Raw genomic sequence first — 22,215 nt, 5'->3', positions numbered from 1 at the left:
CAGGCTGAGCAGGAAGAGTAATTCAATTAATATCAAATTAGTTTTAGCCATCAGGAAGTGATCTGTGGGTTGTAATTCCATTAGGCCTAACATGCTTAAATGGGACTTGACTCTCACAATTTTTTTCAAGCTATGCAAAGCTTTTCAGTCTCAGCAGCTGGAGAAGACAACACAAAACCCATTAGCAAAATACAACATGACCATTAAAGCATCAGATGTTTTCTGGAACGATATAAGATTCCTCAGTAGAAATAGTCAAAATTCAACACAAAACATTGGGTTAGCTCAACCATCCATTTCTTTGAGGTCTTTGCAATTGCCTATGTCTGGATTTGCACTTTGGTATTGTATCATACATGTATGTGGCAGTAGACATGCCACATACAGTCTTTTACAGGACCACTTTGTTTTTGCTGATTTCCCTATAACAAACACAAGTCCTGAACACTCTCCTAGAGAAGGTCACCTGAAGCCCCTTTCTCCACAGCATGTGCAGCCTCCTTTCCAGGTGAGCAACCTCTCCATCTCACGGCGGAGTCCTCAGGACAGTTATGGCACCATTGTGTGCCCCACAGGTTGAATGAAGCAGGAGGCCTGTCTCTTGAAACAGTTCAGTTCAAAGTGCTCTGGCTGCTCTCCCTGGTATTGGTAAGAGACTTACATATGTCTTCAAATGAGTGGTGTTTTGGCAGCACCCTGACTGTGTGTTAATTCCTTTCTCGGCAAGGGAACGGCCTTCCTCACTTTATGAGTAGGAAAGCTAATAGTGCTCTAAAGCAATTCGGTCCCCTGCTTCTCTACACCCAAGTGCTGCATTGCTGAGCAGTCTGGATCATCTGGCCCTTGACAAACCACTCACAAAGGCCCTTTCTGAATGTTGACTTAGTCTTCCTTGGAGGAAAGGGGTGCCAGACAGCAGTAGTCCCCACTGGCAGCTTTGCACAGCCATAAAGTTAAGTGTACAGTAGAAACAAATGCATGTTCCTTGGAAATGCACTGGCTGCATCCCAGGAAGCAGGCTCACTTCTTCTTACAAGGACGGAAAGTGCTGCTTTGTATCTGTGACCAATCCCTGTATTCTGAGGTGGTCCAACAGTGACCCACAGAGCAGAGTGGGCAACCAGCAGCCCCAGGTCCACATAGGACAAGGAGGGAGGAAAATGGGGGAAGAGGGAGATGTGAATAAAGAGAAAGCGAGACAAGGGAGTAGCAGTTAGAGAGACAAGAGTGTGAACCACTCCAAAAGTACCTCAGCGCAGTGTCCCGTAAACCCCAATTTCAAACCAGTGGTCTTCAGGAAATGATGTGACTTTAATTCTGCTATTTGGTATGTTGAGGGTAGGAAGGGCCCAGTGTGTTTCTCTGTACAGTGCTAGCACAGTTCATGCTTTCAGATCATCACAATAGCTCCAAGAGTTTATACTGGATTACCAGGAAATGCTGCCCATTCTGCTTCTGGCTGCCATGGGCTTAGCATTGAACCGTACACATTCACTAAAAATGGAGGGCAGGAGAAAGGCAGGGCCAGGACTTTTGCTGCATATCTGAAATCTGGGCATTGAGTGGGACACCAGAAAAGGGTATTGTACAATTGTATGCAAATAGACAATTGAGATGACAAGGACCCCTGCATGGTCGAGGTGTCCTCACATAAAGTGCCTTTCCATGTACATGCATAGCTGTACCTTTGCAGAATCCCACGCAGTGTGCAAGTGTCAGAGGTATAGCAACCTCAGGGGCAGGGCTAGGAGAACACAGCACCATCTCCCTTTATGTGTATACATGGAGGCACACGTGAGGAGGGCAATTGTGCCTTCTGATTTTAATCTTTTGAGATTCCACTTTATGTTCTCACATTTCACTCTTATGACATTGGTAGCTGTTGTAATAGTTCTGTGTAGGGCTGCATAATACTTCCCATAAATTTCATCTCTCCAGTTCTTTGTACTATTAGCCTGCTTATCTTGTTGTGACTGCTTCATTTGCTGATTGTGGGAGCTACAAGTAATGAGACATATCTTCTAATGCTTTGTGATGAACAAAGGTTGGCTTTCAGTTAGGGAACATGAAAAATTGAGCTTTTTAACAAGTAATTTTTATTAAATTCTTATTGTAATAATACAAATCTATAAGAACAAGAAGACAAACAAAGAACAAAAAAGCTAATAACAAGAAATTAATCTTTGTGAGTATGTGTGTTTATGTAAAAAACTGGCAGAAACATAACTCCTATTGCAAATGATATGTTCCATCATGAACATATCATTTCGTGTACCATCATGAAATCTGAGGGTTTAAGTAGTCTGTAAGACTTCTTAATCCAACTATTGTGTTCATCTGTTAAGGCAGTTCTTACCATATTTAATCTTCTTTGAATGGAAAGTGTAGGAGGAAGTAATTAAAAGTTGTGAATGGTCATTTTGATAAAAGATTATATTATTAAGCTGCAAGTCTACATGTATTTGGTAAGTCAAAATGGCTGCAAGAATGTAGCAGAAACCCCAACTAATTAGTGAGAAATAATACATCACAGCTGATCCAGTGTAAGTAAGGTGTCATAGTCATTACTTAAAATTCATAATTAGTAGTCAGTGCAGATAAGAGCTCTCTTGAATCATTACAGCAGCTGGACTCTCAACATGATCAGGTGTTTATGGGAACAAGATGATAACAAATGTGGTGAGGGGGGTTATTCTTTCGTTTGTTTTTTTAAAAAAATGTGTGTTTTTATGCTGTAAAGCATCCTGTGATCCTATGATGAAGGGTGGTGTATGAATTAAATAAATAAATAAAAATCCTTTTTCAGACTGAGGGTTGGTTTTTTTTAATGTTGGAATTCATAAGTATAACTTTAAATGCCTGAGAATTCGTTTTTACGGTAATTATTTTGCTCCTTCAGGACAGCCGCTTTCTCTCCTCTCACTTGTGCTTGTTTATAAACAGACAACCTGGCGTCAGCATGAAAATAAATATGCATAATTTGGTATTTACTGGTTGTCCTAATCATCTCCCTCATAACAGAGATAGTGGGACGAATTCAACATGGTGATAAGGAGATCATTCCATCAGTGCAAGCATTTCTGCTTTTCTGGTAGAACAATCTCCCCTCCACCCCCTGTTATGGGGGTTCTTCTGACCCCCCCAAGCCAATTTGGGGGTGCATGCTGGGAAGAGAACCAGCCTTTGCTCAGGCTTCCACTAGTAGGACCTGTTTGTTGAACCTGACCCAACAAATGGCTTAAAGAGGTGCTTAAAATGTATGGAGGTTCTGCTTCCTAGTCAAGACAATTCATGGTGACATTTCCTCCCCCCGCCTGCACCCATTCTTGTTCTTCCAGGCTGCAGCATATAGCAAATGCAGTATGTCAGTCAATCTAGTTGCTAAACAGCTGCCTCTTGCTCTTGAGTTGAATATCAATCAAATGAAGAATGCAATTTCTGCTGTTCAAGACCTGTTTAATTTGCCAGGATGCTGTTGCTTTTTGGAGACATTTGCCCTCTGATTGTGTGCAACTTGTACACCAAGGTGGCTGGAAAATTTGGTGCGCATTAAGCTGTGCTGTGTGTCTGTACAAAAGCCGTTGGCTTCTGAGGGACCAGCCTCTGGAATTAAGCAGTCCCCATTTAATGAAGCCTCATCAACCTAGAAAATAACTCATACGATGTTAAGTCAGGTGGACCTGTCAAGATGTCCTACACTTTGAGACCACCAACTGTGGCCAAGAGGGAGTTCCAGATGTCTTTATAAAGCAGCCTGACCCTAAGACCCTGTTTCTTAGGAGGCACCATACGGGCCCATTCTCTGACTTCCTGCCTTTTCCTCTCCCGTTGCCATTGGGTCTGTAGCATCCATTGCTGTGCTAGGCCACCAGTGAGCAATGGGAGCAGCTTTTGATGGCCTCAGGGCAGGAGGTCTGACAACAATATTAATGAAGCAATATTGCTCTAAAGACTAGAGAGTGTGTCTTTTACTCCTAAAGATGCCAGTTCTCATGAACACAAACATGTCACACAGGGATTGCTGAGAGCAACGAGGTGTGCTGTCATTCCAAGACAAGGCCTTCATAAAGCATGTCTTTCTGTCTGCCTTTCCAGTGCTGAGCGGGCAACAGCTGTGCTGCTGGCAGATCCCTGTTTCCAGCTCCGTTCTATTCAGTACTTGTTGGGGAACACGGAGCCTCTAGTCCTGGGGATGGCATCAGCTTCTGCTGACAAGAAACATTTCTCCCTGCAGAGCTGTAAGTATCTCCTCTGATTTGCTGTGCTTAACATAAGCCATGAGTCGCTTGTTCCTGCATGGCTCCTTGTTGCTTGCCACTTTGCCATTTGGGTAACTCCTAGGTGCCTTTTGTAGAAAGGGTGATCACTGAGATCTCTGCTACAGAGCTTGTAAACTGCTGTCTTGTGTCTCCTCCCTCCTTGCCTGTCCCTGCTCTTCACAGATGCTTTGTGTATTTGAGGCCACCAAATATATTTGCCCTGTGGCAACAACATGGGAATAACTCCCTGTTTTCCTCTTGCTGTGCCTCTGCTCTCCAACAGCAACAACTTTTCCATCCTGTTTCCACAGGCATATGGTTGACTACTCTGAGAATAGGATGATGAACTACATGAGCCCATGGGCCTGATGCAGCAGGGCCCTTCTTACATTTCCTAAGAAGGATCAGCTAAGAATTCAGACAAAAGAATAGGTTTAAAAGGGGGGGGGGTGTATATAATATGTAAGCTAATTAGCCTCTCTTCTAAGAAATATTCAAAGCTGCTTTTCCATAAAGCCATATGGAAAAATAAAGCCACACCTTAAAATGCATCTGCTGTAAAATAACAACACAATAAAACAAGATAAGACACAACACAACACAATAAAACAAGATAAGTCACAAATTGGGTGGTGTGAGCTGACTGTAGCTCGATGCATAGAGCAGGTGCAGGGTATCCTTGAGGGGGTTTAGCAGAGCAATGTGGACTTGTGGGATGCCCAGTGGTAGGGCACAGGATTCAGCCTTCTTACATTTCCAGGTAAAAGGATCAGGTAAAAAGGGATGTGAAATAGTTTTTCCCAAGACCCCCTAGAGCTGCTGCCAGTTAGAACAGTAAACTATACGAGGCTGGATTGACTCAAGGGCCTGCCTCAATAGAAGGCAGATTCCTGCATCAGCAATGCCAGCAATAGAGGCAGCTTATTCTTCAGCTGCTCAGGCCTACTGTCCTGTGGCACAGCAGAGCAGCACATGGCACTGCTTACGGTTCCCCGGAGGGACCAGTCGTGGCTGTGTAGAGTACCCACACTGTGCATCCGCCCCACTGTGTGTGTTTTCAGAGAAGAAGAAGTTTGCATCTTTTCTTATTTTATTTTCACTTAACTTTGCCCCACAGCCCATTTTAAGGATCCATTCCTATTCGCTGGGTAGGATGGCAGCAAAAAAAATTTCTATAGCGAAAAAATACGTACTGTTATGTATGCATTTGCATACCAAACTGCCACATGCCATCTCTTAAAAGAAATGTGTGTCCAGCGAGAGAGAGAGAGAGAGAACCAAGCTCCTGTCCTTGGCTCTGCCCATGCCCTTGAAGTTTGCTGAGATAGAGGAAAGCAATTGGAGCGCTGAGATGGAGGAAACCGTGATCCCTAAGGAATAGTGCAGGCTTTATTTACACAACCTCTAGAAACTGTTAGTTCCATGGAGATCTTGAGCTGATGACGAAATAAGGCATTATGTGATTGGGGTAGTGGTGCAGAGCTGCTGAAGTGATTGAGAAGTGTGGAAGATTACTGCCGCAGGCAGCAAATCTTTCTCTTTCTTTTAACCTCTGCTGAATTGTGGCCATTGTGATTTATCTCACTCTCTCTATGAAAGGCTGGCTGAAGGCCTCCTTGCCTCAGGCTTGCGCGGGGGCGGGGGGGATTTCCAGTTTCTGTTCTCCAGCTGTGAATGCATGCAGACCAGGGCCAGCCCTACCATTAGGCAGAGTGAGGCAGATACTGTGGGATAGGGAGCAACAGCAAAGTGCTAAAGGGGAGAGCCGTTGTGTGCAGGGCCCGCTCAAGATAATTTGCTGCCTGAGTCAAAGAACTAGATGATAGCCTCTCCCCTCCCTCACCATTCCATGCACAGAAGTTGACTGGACTGAAAGCTGCATCAGCATTTGTGATGGGATAGCATATTTCAGCACCTGAAGGCAGCAAGCTAACTTAGGAAGGTGCAAGACAGGCCACATGGCACACACAGCTCTGTCCTCCCAAGGTAGGGAGCTGCCAAAAGGACACTGGAGGACTGGCCAGGGGATGTTGCTTCTCCAGCATCTGCTGCCTAAGAGAAAGATTCTCTGTTGCGCTCTGCCTAATAGTAGGACTGGCCCTGTGTGATTGCCGTGCAATCTGCCCTACGCCCACTGTGCTAGGCTGCTGTCCTTGGGTGCAGTGGAGGACCTCATTGTTACTGTTGAACTAAGATTCAGTTGCCAGTCTGGTTGGATATTATACATGGCATGGGAAGGAGGGTGTCATCTTGTTCTTCAGATCTCAGGCAACAAAACATCTTAGTCCAGCCTTGATAAAAAGCAATACACTTCCAGGTTTTTACAGAACTGAGGCATCTTAGAGAGGCCATTTAGCCAATATGATAAACCACATCTTAGCTCAAGTATGATCTCTGGTATTTTCCCTTGTGAATCTCTGCTGAGCCCAGGAAAGCTACATCCAAGAGAAATGGAAGGGGGTAATGACAATTACTCTACCATGTCCAAATATGCTCACTGTTGAGTGCTTGGGAAAATTTTCAAGCAGTACTATGGCAGGTTGATGATGATCCTCTGCTGGAAAAAAAAAGGAAAGTAATATTAGAAAGTGCTCTGGGTTTACTGTTAACTGGGAACCCTAAAGCTCGGGGGATGCCTCACATGGAACAAGACTGTGCCTTGGGGTGGTTGCTGCTGTATTCAAGTCTACAGGGATTATAACCACTGTCCTTTCCTTCCCGCTAATGTCATTATTAAGTGGGACTTCCCTGCCTGCCAACTGCAGGTTCCCTTTTCCTGCTGATAGTGTGAAAACGTGTGCTAGAGGGAAGGCAGTAGCCTGCAGAGGACACCACAGGCAGATTCTCTTTTGTTTTCCGCAATGCACTGTGCATTATATCTTAAAGAGGCACTGTTAATTGTTTCCCAGAATGGAGCATGCTGAGTCCCCTGCTCCTCCCCCGTCAGTCTAGCATTACCTACTGTTGCACCCTCTTGCCTCACTCTGAATTCCCTTACCCTACAGCAAAGTGCTTGTGTTCCCATCCTATTTCTGGGCTGTGGAGGGAATGTTCCCGCCCCACCCATCAGAGAGTGTTTGTCTAAAAGCCTGATTCCAAAAATGCATGTACTTGTGTATCTGCCAGCAGCAGCACCTATGCTGATACTGAGCTGGCCCAGCGGCTGATATTCTCTGCCATAGGCAGTCTTTGCAAATATTAGATCCGCTTCTGAAGATTGCTTCATAGACTCGGGTGTATGGGCATGGCCAGAGTTGCCCTGTGCCTTCTCTGCCAACCATTTTTCCCCTGCTCTACCCAGTAAGGAAAACTATGCTAGTTCTCGCAGGCGCTTTGCTGTGTCAAATCCCAGAGGCCTAAGCAATCCAAAGAGGCAGAGGCAGAGGTCAGAGGCAGTAATGCTTCTGAATACCAGTTGCTAGAAACTGCAGGAGGGGGAGGTGTTGTTCACTGTGAGAACAGGATGCTGGAGTACATGGGCCATCGGCCTGATCCAGCAGAGCTCTTCTTGCGTTCTTATGAAGGCTCCCCCAGAACAAACACGTGCTCATCAGAAATGTGAGGGGTGGAGAGAGAAGCGGGGGAGGGTTATGCAGGAGTATGCATCCTTCAGAAGATCTTTTCTCACATATTGCAGCTGGAGCCCTTAATGGCACTGGCAATAATGTTGCTTAACCTTTGTAGGATCACTCCTATGTTCCCCCTCATGGGTTGCTCAGATAGGAAGCTTTGATTGCCTTGTGACAACTGAAGAGTTTTCAGCCCTTTCATGGATGCCTTGCCACTCCCGATGCAATATTTAACCTCCATTTCCTTGGCATCGTCTTGAGGACTTGGTCATCTTTGATCACATGGTCTATGGGGCTCTCAAAGCTTGCATATTTTAAAACATAGACCAGTATTTCTCATCAGCACTCTAAATCTCTGGGTTGTCTAATTGTAGCAAGAGTTGTGGCCACAATATGCCCAGGGAAGCTATACCTGCATAATGCTTTCCATGCATGCTGTCATCTGGTGGCTTTTGAGAACTCTACCCTTGTCCCTGTCCCATAGATCACTACTGCGCAAAGCCGTTTTCCTCTGTCCTGTGATAACACTGAGAACAAGGTGCCTCACTTGGTTAACAGATCAGCTCATGCTGGGCTCTGCCACCATGTGGCCAAACACCTCCACCGCAGCTTCATTTTAATCCCTCCCAACTAGTCATTGGTGGGATGGGGCTGAAAAAAGAAATCCGGGGCAAGGCCCCCCACACCCCCTGCTCTGCATAGTAGAACCTGTGCCTCCCCCCCCCACTCTGCTGCCACTTGTCCTTCCTTTATCATTAATCTCTCTGTTTTTCTGCAGACACTGATTACATCAGCCAGGAAGAGCTGGCCAAGGTAGAGCAAATGCTGGGCCACCTCAGCGAAGAGTCCAAGCAGGCTGCAGCCTCCACCTTGGTAAGCTTCCACCTAATGAACTGAATGTGTGTGGCCACTTGCCCAAGGCACCCTCCATAGCACCACCCCTCGCAGGACCTCAACCGAGGCAAAAGATCAAGCACCAGCCCTTGCTGCATTGCCTGAAGGAAGTAGAATAATAGAATCATAGAGTTGGAAGAGACCACAAGGGCCATCGAGTCCAACCCCCTGCCAAGCAGGAAGTGAAGGCGCAGCATTCACAGGGTCCTGCAGATACAAGGGCCATTACTGACCTTGCTTGGCAACACTGGGTGGCTCTGTTTCTTGGGTACCTGGTTTGGCTTGGACATGTTAAAACCATATGGGGTAAGTGTCCACGTTCCATAGCAAAGGTTGATGCTGACCTCTAATGCTGTAGGGTAGCAATACCCAATGTGGTGCCCTCCAGCTGCTGCTGGACTCCAGCTCCCATCACTGCTGACCATTGGGAGTCCAACAATATATTGGCATCACCCTCATAACCACCCCTGCTTTAGGGCTAGTTCTGAGCCATCTGTAAGGACAGTGTGTTTTCCTGTGGAAGCAGGATCTGAGAATGGGCACAGGTAGATGAGTAGCATACATATGCACAGGTGCTAAAGCACACTTACTAAGCTAATAATATCCTCAACTTAAGCAGGATTAAGCAGGGGTGGCTCTTCTTTTTTTGGGCGGAGGGTCCATTCATCCTTGGCCCCTGCTCTGAGGTTTACATGCCAGTTGTGGGGGTGCCCACCCTTACCACTTTCATGCACACATACATAACACACTCAAGAGGCACACAGCCCCCCCACCACCACCAGCTGATCCATGCTGATCAACTGAGGAAATTGGGTTCTTATCATCCCCCATCAAATAATCAGCCTGATGACTAGGAAGGGGGAACATCGAAGGCTCTGAAGCCCACCTACCTCATACCAAGTGTATTTCACTGTTTTCCCCCTTTTTCTGGCACTGCCAAAATTGGTGGTGGGGAGTCAGACAAAAACTGACTGAAGGGTCAGAACAGGCCCCTAAACCAGGGTTTAGCCAGCCCAGCAGTAGTACAACATTGAATGAATATGAGAGTCAAAATTCCTTTGCTTTGTGCTCACTTTACAAGGTCACCGAGTACAGCACTTACTTATGACCACTGAAATATGCTTGTTCTGTGTGTTCTTCACCACCTGTAATCTGCAAACCCAGCAGCCAAGCAGATATCCCAGTGGGAAGGAGTTCCACTGTCTTCAGGGAAGTGAGGCCTTAGAGCTCCATTCTCCCTCCCCTACCCCCCCACCCAACCCAAATATTTGCCCAAACAATTCCAATTTCTTTTGAAATTCTGAACCTTGGAAGCAGAATAAACTGTTCAAGATGAATTTGCGAAATTGAAGACACAGAACTGGGTTTCTTTGTTGAAAAAAAAATTGGACTGGATGGGCATGGAGGGAGGAGGAGCTTAAGCACCACAGAAGCTACCCAGATGGACTCTGGCTGCTGAAACAGCCCCCGCGTGTTGCTCTGTCTGGGTGACCTCCAGAGAGAAGCTGTGATCCAGGAAGCAACCTGATCTCTGCCAGGGGTAGGATCTGAATTATTAATGTGGCTGCTCATCTTCCAGCTGCAGTTTGGAGCTGCATAAAGGCTGCTGCAGGAGGACAGGGTGGGGATGGGGTGGGAGAGAGAGCTGATGGGATGGGAACACACTGTCCCTGGGCTCAGTAGGAACTCATGCTCTTAGCCTAGGCCAACCCCGGGACAGGAAACAAACCTTCATTAAGAACCTCAAGCTAAGCTGAACTCTGTACATTCTTTGCACAGGGAGACAAGTGCAGAGAAGTTGACTAGTCCCGTATATTCTTTACTACTGCTTCTGCTGCTGAGATTATTAGCTCTCCCAAAATTATATTGAAAGATAGCAGGATATGTATAGGTGCAATTAACAGTCTTCTTTAGAGGCAGAGCTCATGGTCCGTGCTCCAAGGGGGAGATTCATAAGAGATACATTTATATTGTTATCTTTTCGAAACTTTTTAAAAATCTCACTTTCTCCCCCTAGTGGCAGCAGTCTGCTCACTGGGATTCCCTCTCCTCTTGAACAGACAAGGCCCTCCCTTCCATTATGACATCATCTGGGAGGAGTCCTCATAATACCCAAAGGAGTGCAGTCCCTATGGTCATCAGCATTTTTATAGAACTCCCCAGTGAAAGACGTTACATTTAAAAGAAGAGGAAATAAAATTAATAGCTTACTTTTTAAAAACACCCTTCCCCTGATTACAGAGCATAGTTGGCAAGGAAACGTGGGCTTCACTCCACAGGCCAGGGCTTCACAGCGCAGTGGCAGTGGGAGAGAGGTTTATCCGCTAATGTTCCTATAACATTTTGCACCAAGAGCGAGACAGACCTATCACACTTCCCCTTTAGACACCCGGGGCCTAATCAGGCCATGAGGAGGAGCAATCAAAGTTAGGACACTGCCCTGTGAAGAACAGGACACAGGAGGCTAGAATTCCTGTTTTCTCCTCTTTCCTTGGCCATGGAGGTTCATTTAGCCCTCCTGAGAGAGTAGAGCCCTCATAGCTGATAGTGGAATCTTCCTGGAGCCATTTCCCCTCCTACCTCACTGGCAACACTCTTAGAGAGTTGCCGCATGGATCAAAGCAACACAAGTGGTTCTGATCCAAGATTTGCAGCATGTATCTTAAGTAAGCCCTGGCATGAAGTGTACGAAGCCAACCAGCCATTTCAGTTTCAAGCGTCTAGTGCAGAACCTTCATGTTATTAACTGCTAATGAGCTGCTGTTCTGCCGTGAGACGCCTTGCATTGCCCCATGATGTGGGCTGGGTGTTGGCAACTGCCAATAAGCTGAGTGGTGTGTTGCTTCTTTGCAGCCCACCAGTGAGGAGGACCTGTGCCCCATCTGCTACGCGCATCCCATATCTGCCGTATTCAAGCCATGCTCCCACAAGTCCTGCAAGTGAGTAATCCCTTGGGGGATGTGGGCTTTTCTCTACTTTTGCTTTCTGGTTGGATGGAAGGGGTCCTAGAAGGTGCCCCAGACCATAACTGGAGATTTAATTAACAAATTTTGCCATTTGAACTCTCTGAAGCTTCCTAACTGAAATCTCCTTTTTACTTGTTGCCCTAATGGAAAGACACAGCAGCACGATGCTTCTGAATAGCTACTTAGGCCAGCTCTCCCATACGCAAGGCTGTGACTGCACTGCACATGCAGATTAGATTCAACTGATTTGTTTGTTTTTTAAAGCTAGCATTTTAACCTTTTGGGCTGCAAAGTTTGGTTGCTAAAGTGTGCCATTTGTATTTAAATCTTAGAAGCCATGGGGAAGGCTGATCAGGATTCAAACTGGTTGGGGGCAGGGGAAGACTTCAGTGTCTCCCATTCCTCTTAAGTCATTACCATGGCTTAGCACATGCCCCCAAAACAAATTTGTGTAATTTGTTTTATAGAGAAGCTGTAGAATTTGATTTTAAGAGGAAAGTGGGCATTATCTTGCATGCACAGGACACTTGCACTCATTTAGACCCAGCAAGGGGCTTTTAGGTACTAGATACGTATTGTTGGGCCAAAGCTCGGCCCGTAGCTGTGAACAAATGTCCAAGGCCTCCTGCTCTTGTCTTTCTAGAGCCTGCATCAACCAGCACCTGATGAACAACAAGGACTGCTTCTTCTGCAAAGCCACCATCACGGGTGTGGATGATTACATGAAGCCAGCCACCTCCTAGTGCCTGGACCCTGCAGGGCAGGGCCGCATGCCCAGGCAGCTTCTCCACAAGATGGACTCTCCTTGCTTCGAGAGCACCTCTCTCAAAGGCGGCTGCTGTTCAGCACAGCTGAGCTCAGTTGTGTGTTTTTTTAATTTATAACACTTCTTGCAGGCCAGGCACTGCCATATGCATCCCCTCGGCCACATCATATCCTTCAACCCCCCTGAATTTAGGTACACTTCCTGTTGCTGTCATTGACTCCAAGCCAGCAGGCACTGGGCTTTTCCCATGGGGCATGTACAAGGGGGCTGAACATGCTCAGGTTTTCTACCTCAGCCTGAATCTGTAGCTCCTTTTCTGCATTTGCCCCAGGAAGCCTGTCTCGTACTGTAACTGGGACACATCCCCTTTGGTGTGGTGCTTTTCTCGATGGGGTAAAAGCTGATCTCACAGGCAACATCGCTCCTGTGGGCCCAGCTGGCCACAAGCCAAGTGTGTTTTTTGCTGCAGCGCTTAGCAGCTGTTTTGACAAGTGTGTGTGTTGCTCAGAGTTGGTTGAGATATTTATGTGGGCATATCGTGCAGCAGCCTACCCAGCTGTGCCACCTGATATGCTTTGGTGACGGAGGGAGATATTGACAAGCCATTCTCCCACCTGCAATCAGATGCGCTGGTAAGTGAAAGATTGTACCATCTGTCCACTTAAACATTAGACTCTGCTCTTTGTGCATATAGCTCCTTTGCAGGTAGGGACTGCTAGATACGCATAGCAAAGACACAAGGCCCAGTTTTTGGTCTGGGGAGCTTAGTGAATGCAACAGCAGGCACACTATGCCATGACTAACAGAAGTGCAGAGATGAAGCCCACAACAACCAGAGGAATGAGTCTGAATAGACTCCCAAGCTTCTCCAAGAAAAGAAAAACAGATACAGTAGGGGCCAGAGTTCGTCCCATGCATTGTATTCTGGTTGGGAGAAGTACGAGCTAGGTTGATCTTTATGGGCTACTGCAGGGGTGAACCTGATTGCACTGCTCTCTTCCACCAGCAGAAGGTGCCCATGGCACCAGCCCTTCACTGTGTGACCAGGCTGCCTGTACTATCCAGGAGCAGACAAGGATGGTTGCTGTTTTTTAATTTACTAACTGTGTGTGACTTGTAACCAGAAGTGTCGGGGAGGGCAGCAAGCATTGTGCTTGAAGCAAGGAATTTTAACTTATGTGCATCTATGATTGTCTCTCTCTCCCACCACCCTCCAAAGTGGAAGGGGTGTTAACTTCCATACAATGGAATATTATTAAATTATTATTCCTTAAGGTGGTGAGCTATGTGTATTCTTCTCTCCATTTTATGGAGCACTGTCCTAAAGGTTGGCACAGCAGCAGTGCAAGATGTGATTGGCTGCAAGGAAGGCAGCGGTAAAAGTCAGCTGCCATACAAAACTGCCATTGTTGTTCCCCAAGAGGAGTTAAAGAAAACATATGACACACCACAGCTCCCATTCTTCATGACAATATAATTTCATTCCCCGTCCCCATTAATTGACAGAGCCCTGTCCAGAGTTTTTGAATAGTAATAGTTAGTGATTATTGGCCATATTGAGGGAAGAGAGAGGGATCAGTCTCTGTAAGGCAGTAGAGTTCCAAAGAAGAGGATTGTATTCTGTCTTCCCTTTGTGCAACATGAGCTGCACATGTTATCCTGAAATAAAAGCACAGCATGCTGTTCTTTCTCCTCACCGGGCCTGCCTGGGACTGTTCTCTTGCAGCAGCTGAACTCCTACTGCAGAACCACACAAGCAAGCATTTTCCTCTTTGCACATTAGGGTTGCTTTCCAGTAGTAGCTCAATGGCCTGTGGCACTGGACAACCCCTGGAGCTGGCCCAGGTCATTGTGCCTTATGCTAAGCAGTGATTCTGAGGAGCACTCCAGCCAGCTTACAAACCTCCTTATCCCACTACACTCCTAGGATTCCAGCAGAAGGTTAGTATTTTCTCAGCATAAAAGTCAACAAGGAGCCCCCGCTCCCAAGGCACAGGGTGGGGATTCCCCTTGTAAGAGGGTAAGACAGGGAGGGCCCTCTCAGCAGGTCCAATACTCAAGGCCCAGGACTGCTACATGATGATGCGTGGCTCCGGTACAGACTCCGCAATGGATTTGTGAGGCAGCACGTTGGCACCATTGAGGTAGAGTTCATCGTTCACAATGACATCCTCTCCCAGCACTGACACATTCTCCATCCGTACCTGAGGAAGGGCGTGACATACAGTTAGACAACTCTATGCTGAGCTGAGGGGAAGTAGTATGTTACAAGATAGACTTAGGCTAAGGCAGTTACTTGCCTGCATGGTACAATCCTATGGCTACTCAGGAGTCAGTTTCTAACAGGTTCTGCCCTTGCTTTTCTGGCTCTGGGCTGCTAATTAAAAGCAGGAGCAGCCAGAATGAGGTGCCATGATAATTATACCTGTAGAGTTTCCCTAAATCTTACTCAAATTGCCACTGAATCTAGTACCAATTCAACTCATAGGGAAAGGACAGCTTGATACCCGGCACAAAGCAGCACTGAAAGATATTAAATTGGGACTTTATAGGGCCAGTTTCCCTGTTATGAGTGCAGCTGTCATAATAATAAGGGTATTGAGTATGAACACACAACCACTGCAAAGCTACAAGTCCATCATGAGGGAGAGAACAAACATGCAGGCATGTGAAGAAACTACACAGTAGCATTTGTGTGGACTGTGCACTCCAGGTCACTCATCAGTAAAAGAACTAGTTAGTCTTGCTGAGATGCAGCTCTGACCAACAGTGCAATTCTTAAGTCCCAGACACACTGGCTGGGAGAGGTTAAGATATGACCTGATCCCCCCACCCTTGTGGCTCAGGTGGCCTTAAGCTGGCGACTTCACCTGACTGAAGTAAGCTCTCCTGGCACAAGCTATCCCAGTGTGCAAGGCAAAAAGGGGGCATGTTAAGGCCAGCAAACAGGCACATTGGGGCCACCAAAAGGAATAAACAAAATTATCCTGCATTCCAGCTCTCTCCATTTACTGGTCCTGCCCAAAGAGGTAACATTTCCCCCACAGAAGAGCAGAAAATTCCCTCAACCTACAGCAGCTGGGCTGCAGCTTCACTTTCCCCAGTGTATATCTGGGATTGATGAGGATTGCTCTGTCACATAACTCACCCACTGGCCTACAGAGGAGCTCCAGCCAACAATGCAGGACTCCAGCCACGAATGAGACCGGATTCGCGACCCCTTCAGCACAGTGCAACGTTTGATCCGAACCCCGTCCTCTATCACCACTCCTGCCCCAATGGTGACATTGGGACCAATACTGCAGTTCAATCCAATCTTGGCAGTTGGGTCCTGAAGTTGGAGGGGGGATGAAAGTAAATTGGTTTTTCTTGAGCAGCTTCCACAGCTCTGGTCTGAGAAGTAGCTTCCTCCTCCTCAGAGGAAACTAGATGGGAGAGAACAACATTCCCTCACAGCTCTAGTCCACAAGATGGTAGATGTAATATCAAGAGCTGCTGTTGCCTTGCTCAATATACTACCAGTTTTAGATCAGCCTTTAATGAAGTGCTGCCCACCCTCGCTCTAAAGAAATACAAGAATAGAATTACCACTAATACATTCCCCATGAAACCTGGTCCTGAGTGCAGCCTCTCGGGATGTTTCAGCCGTAGATATTGCAGATACATGCACATGCCGGTCAGAAAGTCTTTGGGCTGCCCAATGTCCATCCAGAACCCTGTGGTGACAAACCTGCGTTAATAAGACACCTGTCTCCATTGATGAACCTTATACCAGCCTTCCTCCCCGAAGGCAGCATATAGCAAGATGTGCAGTGAAACCGCATTACATTACAGTGGTATCTCGGGTTAAGTACTTAATTCATTCTGGAGGTCCGTTCTTAACCTGAAGCACCACTTTAGCTAATGGGGCCTCCTGCTGCTGCCACGCCGCCAGAGCACAATTTCTGTTCTCATCCTGAAGCAAGTTCTTAACCTGAAGCACTATTTCTGGGTTAGTGGAGTCTGTAACCTGAAGCATATGTAACACTGTATTTCATTCAAACATTGCCCTAGAGGGCCCTTGCATGTTATGTGGTATCTTCCACATCTTGATCTTATTTTTACTTCTCAACTCCAGTTCCAGGTCCTCACTGACTTAACATCTAATTGTCTAATACGCCCTCTCCTCAAATCACTGCCTACATCTGTGAGAGCCCCTTAGGATCAAAGTACCATTCCAAATCCTTCCATGTGCCCTTACCCTGCAGTTCCATGGCATAGAGTTGTCCTTGTTCTGCCATCACTGGGAATATCTCCTTCTCAATCGAGGTCGGCCGCAGCTAAGGGAAGGCAAGAGTACTACCAGTTGGCCATTTATGTTGTAAAGACTAGAGATGTACTGTTCCCACGGACATCATCATCCTTAATCTCACCGGCATGAAAGGATGAGATGCCCAACTAAAACCACAACCCCAAACACCCCAGCCAGTCTGCCCTGTGCAAGATCCCCGTTCCACCCTTCCGGCCTCATACCTCAATCCGCTGTAGGATGCTTGGGTTTAAGATGTACATGCCAGCGTTGATCTTGTTGGAAACAAAAACTTGGGGTTTCTCCACAAAGCGGTGTATGCGCCCTGTATCTGACTCACACACCACGACGCCGTATTTGGAGGGCTCCTCCACTTTGGTCACCTGCAAGGCAAAGTTGGCATCACACCCAGCCATGGTACTCGGAGGGCACAGAAAGAGCTCTATTGAACTGCCATGCCTAGTTTACTATCCCAATCTCTTATTTTAAAAAGAACCCCATGAGCAAAAGAAAGGATAGGACACAGAAGACCTTTACTCCAACCACTTCTGTTTTTGCATTATAGAAAGATATGGGTGTGCAGTTCATCTATAAAATAAGAACACACACCCTAATTCTTTATGAACTAATAAGTGTGCTCCTGTGCATGTAAACAAGGGGAGGCATTTATAACACCCACAGGAGGGGCTTAATTTTTTTTTTTAAGTGGGTTGCAGGGGGTTGGATTAGATGTCCCTTGGAATCCTTTCCAACTCTACAATCCTATGATTCTCCTTTGTTCCTGCAACTACAGTTTTTGCCAAGTATTAAGGGTCTGTGGAAGTGATGGAGCTCTTTCCGCCTATGTCTCCAGCTGGCCTGCTAAACTTAACTTTCTGGCAGCTCTGCAACCAACAGAAACTAAATTGTCCAAGGATCCATGAGCAATTCCAAGCAAAAGAGAAAGGGGTACACCCTTTGGCTTTCCAAAGATGTTGGCAGACTACAGTTATCATTATCCCTGACTATTGGCTCATGCTGATGGGAGCTGGAATCCAGCAACCTCTGGAGGGCCACTCCTGCAATGGAGCAATGGAGTGGGTGCCCCTCAGATACTTACCACAATGGTGCCCTCTTTTCCATGATGCCTGTGGAAGTGCACCATGTCTTTGAAGGGGAAATCGCAGATCACATCACTGTTGAGCACAAAAAAAGGCTCTGCATTCTCGGTCAACAGCTCCCGCGCTAGTGCCAGGGGTCCAGCTATGGAGGAAACCAGAACCCTCAATATTCACCTATTCATGTGCCCTTCAGAAACAACAGCCAGCATGCACCGCTCAACCCCATCCTATATAGCTCCTGATCAGAATAAGTAGTACCCAATCCTTCACCTGCATATAGCCAGGACACTCCAGGTTGGCACAAGTTTTGATTCTGATCCCACATTTACTGCCCCTATAACCTCACTTCTCCACAAGAAAGTGGCTGCTTCAGTTACCTGTGCCCAGTGGTTCCTTCTCATGCGACAAGGAAATGTGAATGCCCAGCTAGGAAACAAAGTAGAATTTGAAAAACAGAATTAGAAGATGCGCACCACCAATGGAATATGTGTGCCAGTGACCTGGTTATATACCCTTCCCTTAGTCATCAGATTTTCATAAATCCTCTCAAATAGAACTAGACAACAATATCAATATTATTCAATCATGAATTTATGGTGTCCTACAGATTGCAGGCTCCCTGGCTTTGTGGGGGTACTTGTTCTAATGAAGCGACAGATGAACAGCATAAATTAAGATGAAATAACTAAACTTTACTTTCCCCCTTAGAAAGTCATGTAACACACCACCCACATTCGATAGCAAGTCCAGCCTCAGCGCCTAGGGCTTGCCGATCGAAAGGTCGGCGGTTCGAATCCCTGCGGCAGGGTGCGCTCCCGCTGCTTGGTCCCAGCGCCTGCCAACCTAGCAGTTCGAAAGCACCTCTGGGTGCAAGTAGATAAATAGGGACCGCTTACCAGCGGGAAGGTAAACGGCGTTTCCGTGTGCGGCTCTGGCTCTGGCCAGAGCAGCGATGTCACGCTGGCCACGTGACCCGGAAGTGTCTCCGGACAGTGCTGGCCCCCGGCCTCTTGAGTGAGATGGGCACACAACCCCAGAGTCTGTCAAGACTGGCCCGTACGGGCAGGGGTACCTTTACCTTTACCTTACCATCAAGTCCAACAGAATTTCAGCTAAGTTAGGTACACTAAGGGCCAGAGAGGTTGCTGCATTCACGATTACAAAGAGGAGGTTAGAATCAGTGGCGTAGATCCTCAGATAAGTTAACTTGAGGAAGTTCACAGAATGAAAGTTTCCTGTTCCCTCCTCCCCCTGAAAACCTCCCTAGAGCAATGGGGGGGGGGCGTGCTTGTAAAATGTGGGATGAGGCATGGAGGATGACTGATAACTGCCCTAAATTTGGCTTGAATCCTAAGGTAACTTCATAAAGTTCATAGAAGGAAGGTTTCCTAACTACTCCTCCCAAAGTCGCCTGCACTTTGTCCCACAATTGGGGACCCCATTCCTTCAGAGAAGCTATTGGAGAAGCACAGGTGGCTGTGGATGTAGATAGGAAATGGGAAATCTTCGTTCCATGAACTTTCTGAAGCTGTCTTGTCTTAGGATTCAAGCCAATAGGCACATGGCACCCTTGAAGCCCCAAAATAAAAAGAATGCAGTCAGTGGGTAGAATTCAGTGTTACACTAATTTGATCATTTTGTCAGCACAAGCGTATACGCTTTGCAAACAGCATGATCTCCCATCTCCTCCCCCCGTGCTCTTCAGTGGGTTCTCCCAACCTGCGAGAGCGTATTTGGGGAAGGCATGGGGGCACACAGGGCAAAGGGGGGAAGCCCCGTTGCACTTCCACTAGCAAATCAGTTGAATCTGGTCCCAATGTAACAATGGAGAGGGTGCTAAGCCTTTTATGCTGGAATGTCTGAAATAAGATGTGCATTAAAAGTATAGGTTGTATTTGGTGCAGCACAAAGAATACATTCCGTCAGCAGAAAAAAATATGCTTGTACTATGCCCCCCCCAACACACACTCTCTAAATATGTTCTGAAACCCTCTGGAATAGATTTGAAGACAGCACAGTGTATGGTGGGCGGGGGGGGGGGGTTTCCAATGCATTAGTACTAATCCTTGAGCTAGTGCATCTATTTTGTCTTCAAATAGTTATAGACAATAGGTTCCATGTATTTGAAAATAATAGGTTTCTGGCCAAAGTAATCTGCCAGTGAATCATATCAAATCACAAAAAGAGAGTGCTGTTGTTAAGAGTGTACCACTAGCTAGATCTTTACTGAAGGACAGTTTTCTTGCTTCTAACCAACACTTGTGTAGCTGGTATTGCCAATGAAACTGAATCCATAAACCTTCAGTTACAGGAAGCTACGAAAAGTGGTATGGCACGGTGCCAAGAAAAAGTCACACCCTGCTTTTTACAGTGTAGGAAGTGAGCAGCATTTGTAGATATACTTGCACAACATGCGCTTATTTTGGCTTAATTGGAATCAGTTAAAATTATAATATATTGTATAGTTGTAATCTAATTAAAGCTCATGCACTGCACTATAATTAATTTGAGTTTCACAAAGAGGCCCTAGCACATACAGGCTATCTAACTCAGCAAAGTCCAAAGCAAACCCCTTTCCTTGCAGTTGCAAAACTCCTCAAGAATAAAGTGAACTATCAAATACCCACCTCATGAACACTGAAATATAATCACTAGAGTTAGTGATTCACAAGGCTATGCTCTGTGAAAGCAGCATGAGTCTAGGTAAGGCTATTGAGCCACTAGCTTTCACTGAGCCACATTAAGACAAAATGCTATAGCAAATGAAGAGTTCCAATCAACTCCTGCACATCTACAGGACCCCTAACCATCAGGTTCAGAAAAGCAGCCTAAGAACTGTCAATTCAAAACTTACCCTTTGCTCTTGTTCTTTCATCTCCTTTTCCAGCAGTTCTGACATATAACTGACAGCAAGGATCACATGGTTCACACCTGCCTGTCAGATAAGAGGAATAGTAACTCCAAGACTCTGGAACTATGCACACAACTGAGGTGATCAGGTGCCCAGACCCAGGAAGGCAATATCCATCCAACTGGACCAGAGACCATAATTATTTAGGAGATGTAAGGGATGGTCATGCAAGACTGGAACAGAGAGAAACATTTCTGATCCTTTCCCCATCAACTCACTGAGCAAAAGGAAGCTAAATCAGCAAAAGGGCAGCAGTTAAAATTCACACATTCCACTTCTAAATCTGGAAGAAGACCACCCATCACTTAGGCATTAGTCTGTGATCCATTTGTATGAGCCACTTTCCCCGGCTATAGCACAAGTTATCCTAAATGTACATCCATTCCTATTTATTTTATCTTCAGTTAGCACAGAGATGGGGAGATGCCTAGAAATGCACAGGAAACGTGGCAGAGGACACAGCACAAGAAGCCATCCCAGATGTGTGCAGGAGGACTTATAAAGTATCTCCTTAACACCTTTAAGTCGGGCAGACATGAGACTTTCCCATGGAATAGCTCAGCAGCAAAAGCTTCACCTATTGAATTCCAGTCTGCCATGCAGCTCTTAAAAGGCACAGCGCCCTTTTCAGGAAAAAGAGGCCCCTGAATCTGTCTTCTCCCCCGCCCCACTGCCCGCCCTTCTAAGCGGACGGCAGCCTCACCTTCACCCACCCACCCAAACACAGAAGGTTGGTGCTCAATCCTACCTTCACCAGAGCCTCCACCTGGTGCAGCAGGATAGGCTTGTTGCAAAATTCCACCAGGGGCTTCGGGATGCTGAGGGTCAGGGGCCGCAGCCGCGTGCCATAGCCCCCCACCAAGATCAGCGCCTTCATCCTTGCCTGAAAGAGGGCGGAGGAAAGGGCGAAGCGTCAGACCCCACGCCGCCCCCAAGGCCTCTACCGGCCCCGCTGCCTGCCAGGTCCCCCTCGATGGTCTCCCAACCTCCCCGCGTCCACCCCCTGCCAAGCAGGACTTGCCGGCAGCCCCTCGAGCTCAGAGCCCGGCCGCCGCCGCCGCTGCTGGAGCCCTCGGTGCTCTTCAGGACCGGACCCAGAAGCCCGTAGCCGTAGCCAACGTCACCCCTCCGCACTCAGCACCGCGTAACTCACCTGACCCGGCCCGGAGGTGCCACTCCGCCTACAGCCGACAGAACCAGCCACCACGACATCTCCGTAAAGCTCCCTTCCGAACCGGTCGACCAATCAGTGCGCCGGACGTGTCCAAGCATCCTAAGCATCCAATGGCGGCCGAGAGCGGCGGTGCTTGTCGGCCAATCAGAACGCTAGCTATCGCGTTGCCGCAGCAACGCAGACAGGTTAGAAATGCGACCGCTTGCGTCATTGCCAAGGCGCCGCAGCAGACACGTCTCTAGGAAGGCGGCTTCAAGTTAAAGCCCCGCCCCTCTTTCCCGTTAGCAC

At 47.1% G+C, this 22,215-nt stretch overlaps 2 protein-coding genes across 5 annotated transcripts in view; one reads left to right on the top strand and one right to left on the bottom strand.

Annotated features, from left to right (window-relative positions):
• The window catches only part of RNF123 (ring finger protein 123), an 87,743-nt gene extending 74,015 nt beyond the window's left edge, over positions 1–13,728 (top strand). For all 4 annotated transcript variants that reach the window (XM_079964398.1, XM_079964397.1, XM_079964399.1 and 1 more), the window contains exons 36-39: positions 4,096–4,238; positions 8,607–8,701; positions 11,576–11,661; positions 12,332–13,728. In XM_079964398.1, the coding sequence (XP_079820524.1) occupies positions 4,096–4,238; positions 8,607–8,701; positions 11,576–11,661; positions 12,332–12,431 (424 nt within the window). In that variant the 3' untranslated portion in view covers positions 12,432–13,728. The remainder of the gene's footprint in view (positions 1–4,095; positions 4,239–8,606; positions 8,702–11,575; positions 11,662–12,331) is intronic.
• A 180-nt stretch (positions 13,729–13,908) lies between these two features.
• Positions 13,909–22,043, bottom strand: GMPPB (GDP-mannose pyrophosphorylase B). Its single transcript, XM_079964456.1, has 10 exons — positions 21,907–22,043; positions 21,502–21,636; positions 20,697–20,777; positions 18,220–18,268; positions 17,842–17,984; positions 16,967–17,125; positions 16,695–16,773; positions 16,043–16,170; positions 15,603–15,785; positions 13,909–14,658 (listed from the first exon to the last, which is right to left on the bottom strand). Exons 2-10 carry the CDS (start codon positions 21,628–21,630, stop codon positions 14,527–14,529), a joined length of 1,083 nt encoding a protein of 360 aa, XP_079820582.1. The 5' UTR covers positions 21,631–21,636; positions 21,907–22,043; the 3' UTR covers positions 13,909–14,526.
• Positions 22,044–22,215: the final 172 nt, after the last annotated feature.

The sequence above is a fragment of the Podarcis cretensis genome (assembly GCF_951804945.1).
Source record: "Podarcis cretensis genome assembly, chromosome: 2".
Taxonomy (NCBI): domain Eukaryota; kingdom Metazoa; phylum Chordata; class Lepidosauria; order Squamata; family Lacertidae; genus Podarcis; species Podarcis cretensis.
The sequence above is the reverse complement of the archived record's forward strand: the minus strand, read 5'-3'. Positions and strand labels throughout refer to the sequence as shown.